Source organism: Nothobranchius furzeri, chromosome 14, assembly GCF_043380555.1.
Source record: "Nothobranchius furzeri strain GRZ-AD chromosome 14, NfurGRZ-RIMD1, whole genome shotgun sequence".
NCBI classification, from domain to species: Eukaryota; Metazoa; Chordata; class Actinopteri; order Cyprinodontiformes; family Nothobranchiidae; genus Nothobranchius; species Nothobranchius furzeri.
In genome coordinates, this window is record NC_091754.1 from 31926989 (window position 1) to 31946588 (window position 19600).

The 19600-nt window shown below is 40.6% G+C and overlaps 1 protein-coding gene across 2 annotated transcripts in view; it reads right to left on the reverse strand.

Annotated features, from left to right (window-relative positions):
* Positions 1-19600, reverse strand: part of adcy5 (adenylate cyclase 5) — a 115003-nt gene that overhangs the window by 54457 nt on the left and 40946 nt on the right. For both annotated transcript variants that reach the window (XM_015965903.3, XM_015965902.3), the window contains exons 2-3: positions 868-1017; positions 355-476 (exon numbers count right to left, since the gene is read on the reverse strand). In XM_015965903.3, coding sequence (XP_015821389.1) covers positions 355-476; positions 868-1017 — 272 coding nt within the window. The remainder of the gene's footprint in view (positions 1-354; positions 477-867; positions 1018-19600) is intronic.

The window sequence follows — 19600 nt, forward strand, 5'->3', positions numbered from 1 at the left end:
AACTCTGGGAAATACAGAAATAGACAACAGTTCACTCAGGGATGGAATATCCCTTTAAACTCAACAATGCAAACCCAAGTGGAGCTGCGTTTGACCTTAGATGTTTGAGATGGATCAGAGGAGAAAGGAGCATGTTAGGCTTCCTGCTCTCCATCTTGAACTTCCTGGTACAACATACGCTAAGAAATGATTGTAAATTACCCAATGAAATATCTCTCTCTTTCTCTTTCTCCATCTCTTGTTCATCAGCATGCTCATGGTGAGCTTTAAGGTTTCAGAAATGTATTTTCACTGATTTTCTTTCTTTCATTAGACTCGCTTTAATCTGTTTTCCTCCGTCAGCCCTGATGTTACCTGACGTTGTCGTGCTTCTGGATGTAGATCTTATGAAACATCATGTCCTCCTGCTTGGCATTTATGTCAGCTTTCATCTCCATGGCAACGTGACGAGGAAGTACCGAGAGCAGGAGACGCTCCTGCAGAAGAAAGAAGAGCAATGAGTTTGTTGTGCAGGTAAAAGCCTAAAAGACGAAAACACGGTAGCTGCTGGACCCGAGGGAATGCCATGGCTGAGAACTAATTCACATGAAAATGAAATAATTATCGTTAGAGATGTTACAGAATTAAGAATTCTCAGAAATAAAATGATCATTTACTATATTATTAGACTTGAGTCAAAAGCCAGTCCCTCCTACCACAGCTAGATATTTGGCTTATAAACTTCCAGGTGATCCCTTACAAGAAAAATCAAAAGTGAGTAAAAAGAAAGTGTCAAATGTCAAGTAAAACCCTGATTTTCTGAGTTTAGATTGGAATCTACTGTAGATTCGCTTCTACGTTTCTCTTCTAGTCACCTTCAAAGCCTACCTGCTGCTGGTTTTCCCTCTGGGAGTGAAGGCGTGCCTGGATGCATTCCCGGGTTTCCTGGAAGGCCTGCCTCTGGGAGCCCTCAGCGGGGTAATGGGTGCACACCCCAACAATGTTGGTGCAGGAGAAAATCAGGATGTTAGACACTATCTGTGGACAAAAGTTGAAAGGAAGAGATGTCTGTGTGAGACTGAGATCTTAGAATATGGTAAAGAAGATTGGCATCTTGTCATTTTTTTCTTCCTTAATCCAGCTGTTGTTGGTCAACTAAACCAGTATTTGAGTCCTGGCACTAGCAGCTTATAGAACATCCATCCTCCGCTTATCCAGAATCTGGTCTCAGTAGCAGCAGCCTTAGCAGAGAGGCCCAGACTTCCCTCTCCCCAGCCACTTGGGCCAGCTCCTCCGGGGGAATCCCAAAGCGTTCCCTGTCCAGCTGAGAGACATAGTCCCTCCAGCGTTTCCTGGGTCTTCCTTGGGTCTTCTTCCGGTTGGTCATTCCTAGAAAACCTCACCAGGGAGGCATCCAGTAGGCATCCTAATCAGATACCAGAGCCACCTCACCTGTTTCCTTTCGATGTGGAGGAGCGACTTGCCTACTCTGAGCCCCTCCTGGATGACCGAGCTCCTCACCCTAAAGGAGAGCCCAGACACCTTATGGAGAAAACTCATTTCAGCTGCTTGTATTCACAATCTCATTCTTTCAGTCACTAAAAGCTTTTGACCAGGTGAGGATATAGATCTGCCTTCTGGCTCCGCTCTCTTCACCACAACAGACCGGTACAACGCCCGCATCACTGCAGACGCGGCATCAGTCCGCCTATCGATCTCACGATCGCTCATCATTACTGAACAGCCCTGACTCAAAACTGCTGGGCCACAGAGGACATTTGAGTTTTCTCAGCTGTTTGTGGAGCCAGTGATTACTTGCTGAAAATGTCCTTAAAATCAATCTTGTTTTTTTTTTTTATTGCTGCTTTTTTGTGACTACTTGTGTATCTTATCAAAACTTGTTTGATAGAAATGTCAGTTTGGGTTCTCCAGCTGCAGAACTACACAGCAAGGTGTTCTTCAGCAATCTGGATGAAACTGAAAGTTCAGGCGTGAAATATTCAGAACACAGATACAACTGATTGTGTTTGTGCAAATGGTTTGAAGTGAGTTTTCTGTGGCTGCAGCTGTTTGCTCTGAGTTCGAGTAAAGCATCTTTGTTTCTATCCGCTCCACTGGTGTTCCTCCCTCCCTCTCTGGAACAGGAACAGGGCGTCTCAACCCACTCCTAGGATTTGACACATTTGTCAGAATATCTTTATACGTCTCATTATTAGAGTCAGTGTGTGACGAGACAAACAGAAACAAACCGACTTCATTTTAGAAAAATCTTAATCTGAAAAATCCCAAAACAAAATCTCTGCTGTGTTTTCTGTTCCACCATGATTCATGTAACACCTCCCAAGTTAAAGCTATGAAGTAGGAAACAGGGTTACGTGCGTGTATGTGTGCATGTGTGTGTGTGTGTTTTGAAAAAAAAAACACCTGACAGCAAACCAACTCTACCTCTAACTCTGTTTGATTTGCAACGCTGATGTTTTACCTCCACAAATAACACAAGCCTAAAGGAGTTCTGCTAAGTGGTGATGTTGCTAATGCTAACAGTTAGCTTCTACTGGCCGAGACGTTCTCCGCTGTTTCCTGGACACTAAACCAACAACAACCTTCCACATCGCGAGTCAAGATGGGTGAGTCCATGAATGTTATAAGTGACAGTGTGATGTAGATCTGTCAGGCTTTTCTAATCCTGGTTTCACTGTCTGTTTTCTATCAGAAGCTAATGCAGGAGATAGGTGTAGGAGACTAGTTTCATGTTCAGCTTGCATGAACAGTTATAATCGGAAATAAGGAAAACAGGATTCTTTTTTGCAGTTTATGTGATGGGTTAAAATGTTCTAATTACTGTTTACTGTTTACACAATATGTTTAGTCTTGGTTGCGCTCAGACCAAAACTATTTTAAATTGAGGCCATTCAGGATGGGTTTTTTTTTTGTTTGTTTTTTTGCTAAACCCGCCCTCTGTCCCATAGAGCTTAATGCAATATGAAAATATGTGATCTGAGCGTCGGTCAGCACTAGCCTTAGTTTACCACTTACGTACATATGTTAATCACAGAGCGTGCTCAAGCGTTTAAGGACGTACCCCGGTTGATGCAGAGTTGGCTACTTTTCTCATGGACAAGTAGATTATAAAAAATATAGTAAAAATACAAAAACACAACATAACATGAGCGTAATAACTGTAAGACGATGTGTTTTAGCTTTGTTTAGCTAGAGAAGCACATTCATGAACAAAAGGCGTTCCTTTCAGCCTTACGTACAGAAGTGAAACTAACATCTTGTGTGATATGCTTGTCAGCCACTAGATGGTGCCATGAGATACAATTATTTATCCGGACAGTGACTTCAGCAGAACATCACTTTTTGCCTTTTATGTCATAAAATTAATTACCAGCTCAATAACATCCAAAGTTTTGTTTAAATCGTATGTATTGGAAGGTAAAACACGAGTCTCTTTTGAAGTTACAATATCAAACAATAACAATCATTTTTTCTCATGGATTTTTGCCTTTAATGTTTGATTTTTTAAAATGTATTTTAAGACTTTCCAACATTAATACAATGTTAATTTTCACATAAACAGTTAAATATTCTCAAACTTTGACTATTTCAGTTAATTTATTCATTTACAATCACCCTAATAGGTTGTATGCTGTAAAATGAACACGCTGATTAAAATGGTTGTTTTTTTATTTATTCAATTTATTTTGTTCATGTAAAATATCCAGGACCAAGAGTAAAAACAAAAATCATAAAAAAGTTAAGAAGTAAAAATATTCCAACAACAGGAAGTGAAACTGAGCCGGGACAGTCCAGGTTTCAGGTCCAGCACTTCTAAAACAGCCAGCATGTTTTAGTAGCACACAGCCTTATCAGCCCACATCACTCGTGCTGCCATGACTAATCTGACTCAACTTATAACGACTAAACTCACAAGAACAACCCAGCACAGCACAGGGATTGAGACATTTTACTGTCATCAGCTGACTTTGTTCCACAGAAATCCTCAGCACAGGATCTTAGAATTTTTCAAAATAATCCTGGAAATAAATGCCCCTGACCTGCAGTGTGCACACACATTCTTACTTCTGAAACCTGCTGTTTAATTTGCGGGATAACCTGATTTCTGGATTGCATGTAATTACAGTAGAGTTGGTGGAGGAGAGACCTTACTGGTGCATGCTGGGATGTGCTGCCATTTTATTTTTTATTTATTTTTGCTGCAAATAAGAACGTCCAAGTTTCCACCTCTCAACCAGCTACAAGCTGTTATGAATCCAAGTGCTAAAATACATTGTTTCTGTTTAGTGAAAGGCGTACAGTAAGTCCTGGGACTGGCAGCCAGCAGCAGGCTGAAGCCGGAGGGCCCTTTCTTTTCTTAGAGCCGTTTAATGGGCTGAATCAGCCAGCTGAATCACATCCACACCACGGGCCTCTCTCTCTGTCACTGGAACAAACGCAGCATGGCAGTAACAAGTCAAGAATCCCTCCGCAGCAGATCCTTGTGCAAAAAGTGAAAGGAGCAACTGGCGGCAGGCAAAATTTGAAGAGATGCATGGCCCGGAAAGATAAAAAGATTGTGTAAAAACATGAGGACAGTCAAAGTATCTATTCGGATATTTCTGCTTGTTTTCCCCTGACCAGTCCCAGTTCAGCATTAGTAGACTTCCCCATGATACTGGTTCAACTTCTTACATACTGTAATGAGTTAATTTACATGTTATTTAATGAGCCATAAGACAACAGATTCCATAGTAAATATGAAATCAACCTTATGGATCTGTGGGTATTGTTTAACCAGAAGACTGGAACTTTTTATTGCAGGGATTATGCAACCACTTCATATTCACTCAGAGACAACAGAAGAGAGAGAGAGTCAGGTTTTAAAGGTTTAAAGATTTATTACTAAACAAATTAAAACTAGACTAACTTTAACACTAAATGTATGGTGTAATAAGGTGAATGAGACGGAGAATGGTGTAGTGTGGAATGTTGCTCAGAACCAGCCAATCCGAAGAAACGATTAGTTCTGATGGGAATTGAAGGTGATGTCTTCGCGTTAAGCTTTGGTTAGGAGATTCATAAACACATAAGACGCCATTTTGTTGGTCTACGCACCCTTGTGGAAGTTCCCGTCTAGATCAGGAGGTGTAGAGGTCCAGCTTGACCTTTGTGGAGCCAAAGCTTGCAGAACAGCCGCGGCAGCCGACCACCAGTCTTGAGATACTTCCGGGTCACAACGGTTTATCGGCATCTAACAAGACCCAAAACGGGGTCGTGATGGTTCAGCTTTTATTCTGAAAGGAACCGTTGCAGCAGTTGGAACAACAACAGATTTTATCCAGCTTGCCGTTGGTTTTTCGGCTGAAGAGGAAAGTTACGGATTGGCCACTCTGTCAACTTCTGTCGAATGCTTTGAACTGGCATAGTTTTATACTTTGGATGTTTTGGTTTATGGTCGAATGAAAAGATGACAGATTTACCAAGCGCCGTCAAAACCACACCTCCGTCTGATCTGGCAGATTCTGAATGGATCAGTAAAGCAATGTGTCATGTCTCTTAAAGCTACGTGAGATCAGTCCTAGTGGAACATTTAAAGTCATATTACTTATTATATTCTATAGGATTATAATAAAGTAATTAATATTTTGATTTCACTGATTGGTCACATCTTATTATTGACTAACACTTTGTTTGATTAGCTTTATTAAAAATAGAGTTTTTTGATTTATTAAAAGGAGAGAGTCCATTCTTCATTCTTCTCTTGAGCTGGAAAGAAGCAGTTTATAACAAATGCATGAGACCTTGAGGCCATATTCAATTAAATTCAAATTCAAAAATACTTTATTAATCCCAGAGGGAAATTGATTGCTGCAGTAGCTCAGAATAATAATCAAGTCATCTAAGAGTTATTGTATATTACAATGGCTGTTGGCAGGAAGGATCTCCAGTAGCGGTCAGTGTTGCAGCGAAACTGAAGAAGCCTCTGACTGAAGACACTCTTCCGTTGTCGGACAGTCTTGTGAAGAGAATGCTCAGGGTTGTCCATCATTTTCTTGATTCTCTGGAGAATCTTTCTTTGCATTATCTCCTCCAGCGGTTCCGAAACTGCCGAAACTCTGGCCGAGTCCTTGAAAGGGCTTGGAGTTCCTCCATCTTGTTGGCCAGTGATCTCACATTGCCCATTATGATCGATGGAAGAGATGGTTTGAATTTCCTCTTTCTCTGTCTCCGTTTTGCTCCTGCTCTGCATCCACGCTTCTTGCGTTTTAGCTCACTTGGGATTTGTGACTTCAGCTGAGGTACTATTTAGTTTAGTTTATTTCAGACAAAGAAAATATACATAATTTTTTTTTAAACACAAACAGAAAAAATACATATCATCATCCCTTTTTTTCTTCTTCTCTGTCTGAAAAGGAGTAGGCTGAAGTTGAAACTTATATGTCCCTACCCCTTTATACAAGTAATTTTTACTTGTTTACTAAATGTAACACAAAACCAACATTAAGACAAACAAACTGGTACAAGTCACCAAAAACCACCAAACCATATGGAAAAAAAAGAAGAAAAAAAAACATTTTTTTACAATTGATGGTCATATTTACTTTTCCTTAGAACAAAGGACAACCACATAAATCATCTATTTTCCAATATATACTTGTTCAGAAGATGTTTTTTATAATTCATTTTAAACACATTTATATTTGTACTTACTTTGATTTCTTCTTCTAAATTATTCCATAATTTAACCCCTATTATTGTGATACACATCTGTTTTAATGTTGTTCTAAACTCATGTATCTTTAAGTTTATTGTCCCTCTCAGGTTTTATCCTCCTTCTCTCTCTGTGAACAGTTTCTGTATTTTATTAGGCATTAATTTATTTCTTACTTTATACATTATTTGTGCTGTTTTGTGTTTAACCAAGTCCTGGAACTTCATTGTCCGTGTTTTAATAAAAAGTTCATTTGTGTGATCCAAATATCCTGCAGTTGTTATTAATCTGATAGCCCTTTTCTGCATTGTTGTTATTGTTTGTAAATTACTTTTATACGTATTTCCCCAGACCTCTACACAATAGCTCAAATATGGCAGTAGCATTGTATTGTATAACATATAAAGTGCTTTCTGATTAAAAATATACTTAGCTTTCCCCAATATAGCAATGCCCCGTGCAAGCTTCCCCCTAACATATTTGATGTGTGGCTTCCAACAGATCCTGCTGTCTATGACCACCCCAAGAAATTTTATTTCATATACTCTAAATTTTGACATGATTAATTACTATATCTAATTCATTGTATCTGCTTTCATTATCAAACAACATAAATTTTGTTTTCTCAAAATTTAGTGACAGTTTATTTACATCAAACCATTTTTTAAATTTATTCATTTCCTGTGTGACCACATCCTGGACCTGTTGCAATTCCACACCCGAGCAAAAAACATTTGTGTCATCTGCAAACAATACAAACTTCAATACTTGTGAAACCCTACAAATGTCAATTATGTACATTATGAATAGTTTAGGTCCTAAGACTGATCCTTGAGATACCCCACATTGTATCTCTCGTAGTCCTGATTTATGTTGATTTATTTGCACATATTGTTGTCTATTTAATAAATAACTTTTCAACCAGTCCAATACTATACCCCTGAAACCATATTTTTCCATTTTTCTCATCAATATGTCATGGTTTACTGTATCGAAAGCTTTCTTCAGATCTAAAAACAACCCTATTGCATGCTTCTTTTTGTCAATGCATTCTGTTATTTCCTCATTAAGATCAATCAGTGCCTGGACTGTTGATCTATTATTCCTGAAGCCATACTGGCATTCCGTCAGCAACCCATATTGATCAACGAAATTATCGAATCTTTTAACAAAAAGCTTTTCTAATATTTTGGAAAATTGTCATAGTATTGACACAGGTCTATAATTTGTAAATTATCATCATCTCTTTCACTGATATTGATCCAAATATTCTAAACTTTTAATCACCAGTATCTTTGCTTCTTCTGGAGTCCCATTCAATTTAACAAAAATTTTACAATTTGCAGTCCAGGTACACTTTCAGCCTTTCCAGTGTTAATCAGCTGCTCCCGATTGTAAACCAGCTTGTTGCCATGGTTACACATTATAACAAATGCTCAAAAAGTAAAAAAAAAGCTAAAAAAAATAGCAGTAAAAATCCTCCAAGCTTCACAGCAATGGAAACAGAAAAGTAAAGTGTCCAAAAAATACAGTTTTTCTTGAGAAACTAGAAGAAAAAATGTCCAAAAAAAGGCAAAACTTGCATATAGTCAACAGAGCTACTCCAACATGCAGCCACCCAGAGCAGCGCAGTTCCGGAAATGCAGACTAGTTCTGTGTCAGGGGGGGAAAATGACTTTTGGTGGAAAACAGTCATTTCATTCCATTACAATACTCTCATTCCCATGTGTACATTTTTATTGTGGAGGTTATGGAAGCGTTCAGATGACACATTTAAAACATGAGCCTGTGCTGCCTTACAGCTACAGCTGAGTCTGTTGCTTCACACAGGAGCCCGCCTACACCGTCATAGAAGCGGCATGCATCAGATAAAATCTTTCAACAAGTCAATTCAGATATTTCCCCAGCGGCAGACTTGTTCTATTAATACTGCCAGCAGCACTCAGTCAGGCCTTATTTGGAAACCGTATGGCATTTTCCTCAGCTCAGGCTAAAAAAGTGGTAATGTGTTTCAAACCAGGATAATCTCAGAGTAGGAACAGAAAAACGTAAAACTGCAGTCAAAATAAAAATAGCAAGGTCTCCACTTATTATGAGTCTATGTGCCCACAGAAGACAATTTTCTGTTTTTTTCCCAAGTGACTTGGAAAACAGTAGGCGCGAGTAAATGCGCTCGTCAAAAATTCTCTCCTGATGTGAACAGAGGAGCAGCGGGAAGTGTGCGAACTTCGTGAGCAATCCACTTTGCAGCTGGTGTGTTCCAGGCGTAAGAGTTAACCTCTAAGTATCTGAGTGAGGGGGTGATTCTCTGAGGTCTTTGGTAGCGCCCTTAAAACCTGTCAAATTCTGATTTGTCCAAATTTGTCAACAACAGTTAATAAATATAAGGATCATTTCCTGATCCCCAGTTCTTCGCCAGCTCACTTGCTTAGCACGACCAGGTGAGCAACACATTTGGGACCATCCTCTCTTTTGACCAAGGTCACAGTCACTCTGCAACGCTTGCGAGTGACATCAGACGCTACAGTTCCTCAGACGTGGAGCGTCTAATTTGCAGACCCTGGTAGCAAGTCATGGCCGGTGAAATCTAAGCTCAAAGGGAACGACGAATCTTTAAGACCCTGGGAGAGTTGGTGTCCGGTGAACTCACCACCTGGCTGCCTCTTCTCCGGACCCCGAGAACGACCGTTACACAAAAGGGTAACGTTGACTCTGCATGATGGTGTCGGATGGTTTTAAGAATAATCTGTAGCTTGTTAAACCATACATACACACCATACATTTAACAAGCTGCTCCTAAAGGTGTGTGTCCTCCACAGTCCCCATGCCGTCTCTGGTGATCTGAGCTCCAGCTCTAACAGAGAGAAGCTCCTGCAGCGCTGCATTGCTCCAGTTTATCAACTCAGCGGGTTTTGTTTACAAAAGCGAAACTTAAGGCCGTGTTCGTTTTCAACATAGTTGGAGCGCGGCAGTAACTCCCCACATGATCACGACACCTCCCTCCATTGCGCCAAGGCGTAATATGCATGAACAAGTCCGGCGTTGCAGCAGTATTACTACCAGGGGTGGCGGCATAAATGTCACTAAATTCTCGCAATGCCGTGCCGCCGCGGCGTGTTCATAAGACACACCACAGCAGCAGTATCACGCTGATTTTGCTGACATGGTGTGTCTTTTAAAAAGGGCTACGTAATCTCTTGTTCGTCAGCAAACAGTCGATCCATAACTCACAGGACAGTCACTCGGCTGAAGTCTAACTTCCTCGGCAGACCCCTGCTTCCCATGGCCTGGCAAGCCAGACTAAATAAATATATCATTTGCAAAGTAAGAGTTTGGTCTAGTTCACTAGGCTACGCTTCACAACCACGGAGACGGTCACTCACTACAACGGGCACTATGTTCCTCCTTGTTAGTGTGGATTCTGTCACCCTGGACACCGTTTTCGGGTAACGTTGAAGACGTTTAGCTTCTAATCAAAAAGGCTTTTTCAGTTCTAAAACTTGGGTTTTGAATAGAAGGGTTAGAGGTTGTAGAGGCTTTTCTGCAAGTATGTTTGCTTTCTCTTGAAAAGGTAAGTAAGAACATGCTTTTGTCTAAATAAAGGTTCCCTTTCCCCAGATCATGTAAGCAACAGCACTCATCATAATAGAAAAATGTATTGCCAATCCGTGTGATCTGTATCAGTGATCGACAGCAAAACACCTGAACACCATCCCTACTTATTAGAATGACATTCAATTACAGTTTTATTTGTCTTTATTGGTAGTGGGTTTTTTTTTTTTTTGCCATCACATTTTTGGGATGGGGCAGCCCTGCTGCACTTAATGAGCATATATTAGACACAATGTAACCTGCTTTAACTAACTCATAGTTTTTCCCTTCTGAGCAGAAGCTAAGAGTAGTCAGACCTGTTGCATTTTGAGCTGACTTGCTGACATGACTGTTGAGCAGAAATGATCGTAAACATAAGAGTGTAATGGTGTTTGCTGCAGTTTTCCCATATTTGACAAACCCACGTTCAGTCAGATTAACTACTAGTGGCAGATGTGACGGCTGAGGACCTCAGGCCTTTCCTGTTGCCGTCTGACATTTGTCAGAAGCCAGTTGTCACGATGCCATCTGTGAAATGTCTGAAACCACAAGCTGAAATCCAATTTTATTTCTCGTGACTATAAAACAGCTAATGTGATTGCACAAGGTTTGTTAGCTTGAGACACTGAGTTAATGAACCCTAACCCTAACCCTAACCCTTAACTAAAATGATCTGAACATAATAATCCTGCAGAATAAAATACATCAGGGCAGTTTGTTAGGCTTCAATAATTAACATTTTTTTTTCCACAGTGATTGTTTTCTTCCCTCTTTCTTGGAAAAAGCTCCATAAAAAAACTAATCAAAGGCCCAATCTCTTTCTTCTGCCCTGATTTTATATTTATCAGCACTACCTAAATGCAACACCTTAAAGCTGCATTCTGGAGTTTTCCCCTTTCAGAAATGATGTATGATTTTTCTGAAATCCGTAAAAGTGATTATCTCATCATGTACTGTGATAAAATGTAAGCAATACGTCTTTTTTTATGCTAACCACACCCCCTGCCCGGCAGAGCTTCCTTCAATAAGGAACCGAGCGCGGACCAGAACTAACCAATAGCGTTAGACTACCACTTATTTGCTTGAAATTTAAGGCGTACCTCGGCTGAAGCAGAGTTGATGAACTTTTCACGGACAAGTAAGTCTCTGAAATATAAATATATGAAAACACAACATGACATGAGAATAGTACACGTAAAACAACGTGTTTTAGCTCCGTTTGTCGGCCAAGAAGTACACTTATAAACAGAAACGTGAAGTCGCTATCTTAAAAAAACAGAGGAATAGACTTTTTGTGTGATATCAGGGAAAGGTTTCACAAATCCCAAACAAGGTTGTATGCAATCTGCTATTATTGTAGAATAATCTAGAACATGTTTGAACAGTGTGGCTGTTGTAGTTTTTTGAGCTAGAGCAGATTAAAGATGGTCAGAGTAGAGAAAAATTGGGTGTAATGGCCCTTTAGCCGTTTCCCGAATACTTCAGCCTCGTTGCAGCAGGCTGCTGTAAGACTATATTGGGCTCACTTCTAGCTAGATGCTGTTCTTCCAGTTTATCTTTCTGTGACTGCATTGATGTTGACAGCGTTGGCGCTACAGCGTCTTCCGCCGCATTTCCACCGCATTTTCGGGTCGTGTCTCCTCCGGGTCTTGCTCGGACTGACTCGAGCAGGTTCACAGCTGTCGGACGGCTGCCCGAATAGCCCGGCAGAAAGTTCTGTAAAGAAGAAGAACCTTCTCCAGTGTGCTCAGTACCTCAGATTAGGCTGAATCTTTACCTTCCAACATGACAATAGCCCTAAGCACACAGCTAAAGTAAAGAAAGTGTCTTCACGGCAACTCTGTAACTGTTCTTGAATGGCCCAGCCAGAGCCCTGACTTAAACTCTAGTGAGCATCACTGGAGAGACCTAAAAATGGCCGTCCACCAACGTTCACCGTCCAACCTGACAGAACTGGATAGGGTCTGCAAGAAGGAATGGCAGACGATCCCCACATCCAGGTGTAAGAAACATGTTGCATCTTTACCAAGAAGACTCGTGGCTGTAGCTCAAAAGGGTGTTTCTACTAAATACTGAGCAAAGGGTCTGAATACTTAGGACTATGTGATATTTCAGTTTTTCTGCAGAAATTTCTAAAATGTTGTGTTTTTTCTGTCAATGTGGGGTGCTGTGTGTACATTAATGAGGAAAAAAATTATTTAATTGATTTTTGCAAATGGCTGCAATATAAAAAAAAGAAAAGAAAAATTGACAGGGGTCTGAATACTTTCCATACCACTGTAATGTTTCAGAATCACCAAATCTTCATGTTACACTAAATTTTGTATTTTTACATTTGTTAATTCTTCTTCTGATGAAGTTGTTACACTGGTAAAAAGTGCACCCCACGTGTAGTTATTACACTGAGGCTCATTGTGTGTTTTAAGGATAAATACAGATCATGTGCTGCATGCTGATTAGCCCACTGCCAGCCTGACTCTGCAGGGCAATGTACAAGAGGGTAAAAGTGTCTCACGTGAGCGCCTGCAGCTATTTGTTGCTGGATTTTACCGCAAAAGCTGTCAGCAGGTGTATGAATGCCTTTTTAACTAGAACGCAACCTAATCACACGAATTTAGCACTGACAGTGGAGCTGCAGGTGTTTTGTAGTTAATGTGTATGTGATCATGTTCAGATTGCTCTCTGCAGAGATTTACAGTTATTTCTTTTGGGGAAGGGAAAATGTTGCTATTCTGAATTAAACTCATTAAACTTGTCAAAAACTGTCAACTTGCATCTATTATTTTGTAAATTAACATTGATTTATTAATTTTGAAAGGAGAAAGTCAGTGCATATAGTTTGCATTGGTTTTGCAACAAAATGAAATGACTGTTTTCCACCAAAAGTCATTTTCCCCCTCTCCTCTGACACAGAACTAGTCTGCATGAGATATGGCCTCAAGGTCTCATGCATTTGCTATAAACTGCTTCTTTCCAGCTCAAGAGAAGAATGAAGAAAGGACTCTCTCCATTTAATAAATGAAAGAACTCTATTTTTAATAAAGCTAATCAAACAAAGTGATAGTCAATAATAAAATGTGACCAATCTGTAAAATCAAAATATTAATTACTTTATTATAAACCTATAGAATAATAAGTAATATGACTTTAAATGTTTCCACTAGGACTGATCACACGTAGCGTTAAGAGACATGGCACATTGCTTTACTGATCCAATCAGAATCTGCCAGATCTGACGGAGGCGTGGTTTTGGTGGTGTTTGGTAAATCTGTCATCTTTTCATTCGACCATAAACCAAAACATCCAAAGTATAATACTACGCTCACGTCATCTTTATCACCAGTTCAAAGCGTTCTAGAGAAGTGTCGGAGTGGCCAATCCGTAACTTTCCTCTTCAGCCGAAAGAACCAACGACAAGCTGGATAAATCTGTTGCTGTTCCAACTGCTGCAATAGTTCTTTTCAGAAAAAAAGCTGAACCATCACAACCCCGTTTTGGGTCTTGTTAGATGACAACAAAACTGTCGTGACCCGGAAGTATCTCAAGACTGGACTGGTCGGCTGCCGCGGCTGTTCCTACAAGCTTCGGCTCCATAAAGGTCAAGCTGGGCCTCTACAACTGCTGATCTAGACGGGGACTTCCGCTAAGGGTACGTAGGCCGACGAAATGGCATCCAATGTGTTTATGAATCTCCTAACCAAAGCTTAACGCGAAGACATCACCTTCAGTTCCCATCAGAACTAATCGTTTCTTCGGATTGGCTGGTTCTGAGCAACATTCATTCTCCATCTCATTCACCTTAGTTACACCATACATTTAGCGTTAAAGTTAGTCTAGTTTTAATTTGTTTAGTAATAAATCTTTCAACTTTTAAAACCTGACTCTCGCTTCTGTTGTCTCTGAATTAATATGAAGCTGTTACATAATCCCTGCAATAAAAAGTGCCAATCTTCTGGTTAAACAGTACCCACAGATCCATAAGGTGATTTCATATTTACTATGGAATCTGTTGTCTTATGGCATATTAAATAACTTGTAAATTAAATCATTACAGTTTAATGACCTGTTAGAGAATTAAACAAAGTTGGAGCCTGTTGCATAATTCAAACTAACATATGTGCTCCAATGTCATCATTTACTGTAATAATCCTTCAGTGTATCCAAAAACTGCCAGTTATGAGCCATAAGACTGTTCTCTGGGATTTTTATAAATGTTCTATAATAGTGTTATTGAGGGGCAATAATTGCAACTTGCAAGCAAATAAGAAATACAGCATTATTCAGGAGTTTCCCCAACAGTCTCAAAAGGACCATACTCAGTTTTCTCACAAGATGCAGGCTTTGCAAGATACATGTTCTCTCATAAAAGTTGCAGAGCTGTTGTAAACAACTGGACATGAGATTACCAATTTAGTTTTTAATATAGAAGTCAAAGAAAAATGGGAGAGATTTGCTAATAAATTTTGGCTCAAATTCAAACAAATTAAGACATAACTGAGACAATCTGAGATTAACCTGACAACATTTTGGGGAACATCTCACAGAGATGTTATAATATGTAACAAATAACTAAAGATAATTAAAGGTTTGCATTTTCTCTGTATTTTATTTTTCATTTTTAGGTCTTCAGATAGTCACGAAAGAATGCAGCCCAGTGAGAAACTGGTGTACTTCAAATGCTTTTCCAGATGTTTTTTTCTAACTTTGAGAACATATCTGTTACAACCAGGCCCCCATAATTCTGGGGTGAAAATGAAGCCAACAAGGAAGTGGCAGAAATAGCAGTTCCACCTTCATCCACTAGGGGCTGGTACTAGAAGTGAGCCAATTCTCATTGACTCCCATGTTAAAAATGCCTAATTCACAGCAGAAATAAAAATGTTCACAGCCTGGTTCAAAAACATAGCAGTCGGCCGGCTGCTCCTGGGCAGCCGGACTGGTTCCATAGCAAGGCTGAATGCTGGTCACTTGTGGATCTCTGTGGGAGACCACAGAAACACTGCATTTCATGCTGCCCTTGTCGATTCAGCTCAGTGGGGTGTCAACAAACCGGCAGACTTGTGGATCTTTGACCGCAGTGGACCAGTGAAGCCCGATATTCTCGGTCAGCTTACCTAGTTATGATTTTGTTACTAAGCAGGCCGGAGGTGCCATTACTTTGGAGTTGCTCTACTGCGTTCTTTTTGCTAAAAACGGCCAGAAAAACCCTGTTAGCTTTGGTTTAGCATGTAGCTAATGTTCCGTTGATCTCCGACCGTCATGAGCTGATGTAAAAGGCCACTGCGCCCAGCTACGATTGCAGCAGTCTGAGGCTCTGCTTGTAATTTAACAGTTCTGGTCCATATTAGATCTCCACAGGCGACCAGCATGACTACAGCCTTGCATGGAAGCCAGTCTGCCATGGGGGTGGGATACTCCGATCCCTGGAGCCCTTTTTAGCTTCTTGCGTTAGCTAAGAAACTACATTGGTTCATTTGTTCCAACCGCAACAGCCCCACCCTCAGCTTCACCTCTTTTCCCAATTTTGGATTGTCTAGGCGTGACGGAACATGTGACATGGTCAAATTGGCAGTGATGGGAACTTCCCATTTGGGAACAAACCCTTATAATTCCAGCCTATAGACATGAATTGTTCAGTACATATGTTGATGGTTACAACACAAGGTGCTAAAAGTAACCTAAGCATCTATCAATGCACGTGTCTTTAGTTTGTGAACATTTTAGGTCACAGAAGTGAGGATTTGAAGGAAAAGATGTGACAATCATAAAAGTAGCACCAAGTGAAAGCATTTAAATGATACTGACAGATCTTTCAAAGCAACTGTGGTTGGAACGCTGCAACTCACGACTGCATTCTGTCTCCCTGTCAGGGCTCCCTGACAGCAAATATGGCCGACATTTAACAGAGTTTCACTGTAACAATGAAGAAATAAACGTTTTTGTGTTCCAGTTTACAGCCGTGTCACCTGCATGCTTGCAAACAGCTCTGATGCCTCACAGGAGACGGTGAACTCGTGGTAACTAAAAGGTCATTCTGTGAGTCTGGCCTTTGAAGAAGAAAGACAAGCCCACTGACGAAGAGAAGAAAAAGGATAGTTCATTTTTCATCTCCTACTTCAAAAGCAACAGACTGATGGGGGATTCTTCCAAATATAGTTTGTGTTTCATACAGCAGAGAAGACTGCATTACACTCACATCAGATCCCTCACAGGAAACAAGTCCAGTTGGACAGTTGAGGGTTTAGCAGCTGACACTGATAGAAAGGAGAAATGAAAATTTGAAGGAACATTTTCGTGTTTTATTCAAAAACAAGAGTTGAAAAAGCTAAATGTGTCAGAATCAAGATTTATTTCTACTGGATAATGTTTACACGAGTGCCTTAGGGGGTTCTAGGACTCTAGAAGGGGGCGTATCAAATACAGGCCGCTTTCTATTTAAAGGCCTTATGAGTGAAATCCATTGAAATCATGGTTCTACAGACGTCCGTGAGGACAAAAGGCATTTACTGATTTGTAACAAATGGTTACAAAACTTTCACCATTAACCTTTTAAGACCTGCCGGCGCTCCCATTTGCATATCTGTGTTCAAAAGCTTGTAGAACTGAAACTATATGAGATAGAACAGATTTTTTTTTTTGCATAAACCTGAAGCGTTACACTTATATCTCACACTGAACACGTCCCGGAGCGCTGCGTATTTTCACTAATGAGTTTGCAAAAATTAACCAAAATTCGCAAATAAGAAAATCATTTTCATTCAGACAGACGCTGTGTCGATGTGATCTGCAGCTCACAGGGCTTCACACGCTAGAATAAACGTCATCACGTTGTCAACGTTTAACTGTCACATGATTATCACTCACCCAATAACCTGCTTTGATGTCATTTTCCCGCCAATTAGTTCTTTGTAGTCCCAGTCTTTTGGTTTTTTCTTGTGCTTCTTCCACAATAATACATTTAGACAAACACATCCTACAAACATCTGTCACATTGTGTGCCTGTGTTCCCCTTCTTGTCTCACTCCCTGTGTCTTTTTAGAATCCCCCCTGCCCTTGGTTCCACTCTCTTTAACCCCCAATAATTTCCTTCACCCAGACTCCCAGTTTCATCTTTAGTTTTCTATGTCTTATGTCATCAGGCAGTAATCATTGTTAAACTCATAATTATTCTCGGAGAGAAACCAACTCTTATCTGCCCCTGGGAGTCCCGTAATGCGTAGCGTCATTTCAACATGGGGGTGTCCGCGACACGGTTCATATGGAGTTAGCGGCGCTGCGGCTGCTTTATATAGCGACTCGTTGCATTCTCCCTCAACCCAAATCCTCGGATCAGACATTTTAGCTAAAACGCTAACGTTAGCTTGCATTGCGTTGACTGTAGAGTTGTGGGTGATAGTCACGCAGATGTGTCATGAGATTTGAAGTGTTGCTGCCTTTCACAGACACGTTTTCTGCACGTGCTGCAAACAGGATAGCCGTCTTCTATCACCTGTCCCGCGGCATTATTCAAATATCCAAAAAATGCCTGTACTTCCCACTTTGTCTTCTTTGAGGGATAATAAATGTCCTGAGTGCTGCCGTCTCCTCCTTTGGCCGTTATTTCAGCTTTAGCTTCAAGAAAGTTTTGGCTGTAAATAAAGCACGCATGTGCCGCTGGCAACTTCAGCAGATGATATGGTGGCTGGTAAGGGTCACCGCGCTGACACCGCAGCCACGGTAATCCACCGAGATAGTATATATTTTTTTAAAACAAGACGGTTATTATTATTATCAACGTTTTTACCGGGGTTAACCGCTACACTGGTTACCGTGACAACCCTACTACACACTGTCACTTTAAGGAGTTATTCTGGTTGGAGTTAGTTTTGTTCGGAAATGTTGAGAGAGCAGCTTCTTCTGAGCTGTCATTCCCCGTCGTTGTCACTCACCTGCTCCAGCCAGGGATCCGTCCTGGGGTGACCCCCGCAATGAATCTGCGTATTTCCAGTAGTACAGACTTGAACACATTTGCCGAATGATTTGTGCAACTATCAGATTTTTTTTTTACTTCCACAAAATGCTAATTCAAGATTAGATATTACACAAAACAGGACGGCTTGGCAAGGAATGATTGAAGAATAATCAAAGAACCAGCTGCTTCAAAGTTGAAAGTAAAACGGGTCGCTCAAGCAGCAGTAATGATGTGTGAGTGACAGACTGATCCATGGCTCTGTTGTGGAGCTGACATGGGGTTGTCTTCCTGTTTTTATTTAAAGTCAAAAGTCTAAGTCTAAGCCAACAGTGTTAGACGCCTGCATATGCATAGACGCCAATCACAGAGCATCCTCAAGCATTGGAGGTCATACGCAGAGTGATGCAGATTATTTTGTAGCTAGGTAAGTCCTCATAGTCCACAGTATGAGGGGTTTACGGTCCGATACGTTTTCCATCTCTAGATGGAGCCGTTGGGTAAAAATACATCCTGATTTCTGCTTTGAGAACTGTACCACTAGTTTTTAAATTCTGTGCATGCATCACCAGCCATGCCTTTTGACTACCTGTCTACAGGTGCAGCCAATTTAAACTATTACATGAACACACCTGTTGCTCCACTCAATTCCTGCTGTACAAATGCCCACTTGGACCATATGTGGTGTAGATGCCAGACGTCGAGGCAGTTTTAACAGAATCAGCAGAATGTGCTTCATTTCACGCAGCACATTAACCACCAGACGGTTGTTCCTAGTGTAGCACTTTTACCTAGTGAACGATTAATCCCACAGTAAAGCTTGGTCGCTCTGACAGATCATTGCCATTTTAAAACAATGCCTCTTCCCACAAGCCTGCCATTTTTTACCCCAACATTTGATAGATGAACTCCTCCCTCGCTGCTCGCCACCACTTCTGTGTGGTTAAGCACCAGCAACAAGAATTAACCCACTGACACAGCAAGGCCAAGGAGGACAGGGAGGGTTGTGAACCACTTGTGTCCTATTTAGACGCCTACTGTACTTTTAGTTTACTCTTGTGTCACTTTTACAAAACCAGGCCACCCATGGCTCTAACAATTATGTTCGTTTTCTAAGAGTTCAAAAAAATACTGAGAAAAATCCAAGATGTGCATTAGGTCATTTGAACTGAATTGAGCTTTACTCCAGAGGACGACTGAACAAATTATTCATGTTTAAAGAAAATAAGCCGTGTGTGTGGGAGAGAAAAAAAAATCAGCATCTTTATCAGGGCGCATAGAGGGAGAAGTACCCAGCCTCTAACATAACATACCAAGCATACCATCTCTGACCCTTTGGAGGATAAATACTAATGCAGCTACGCTCT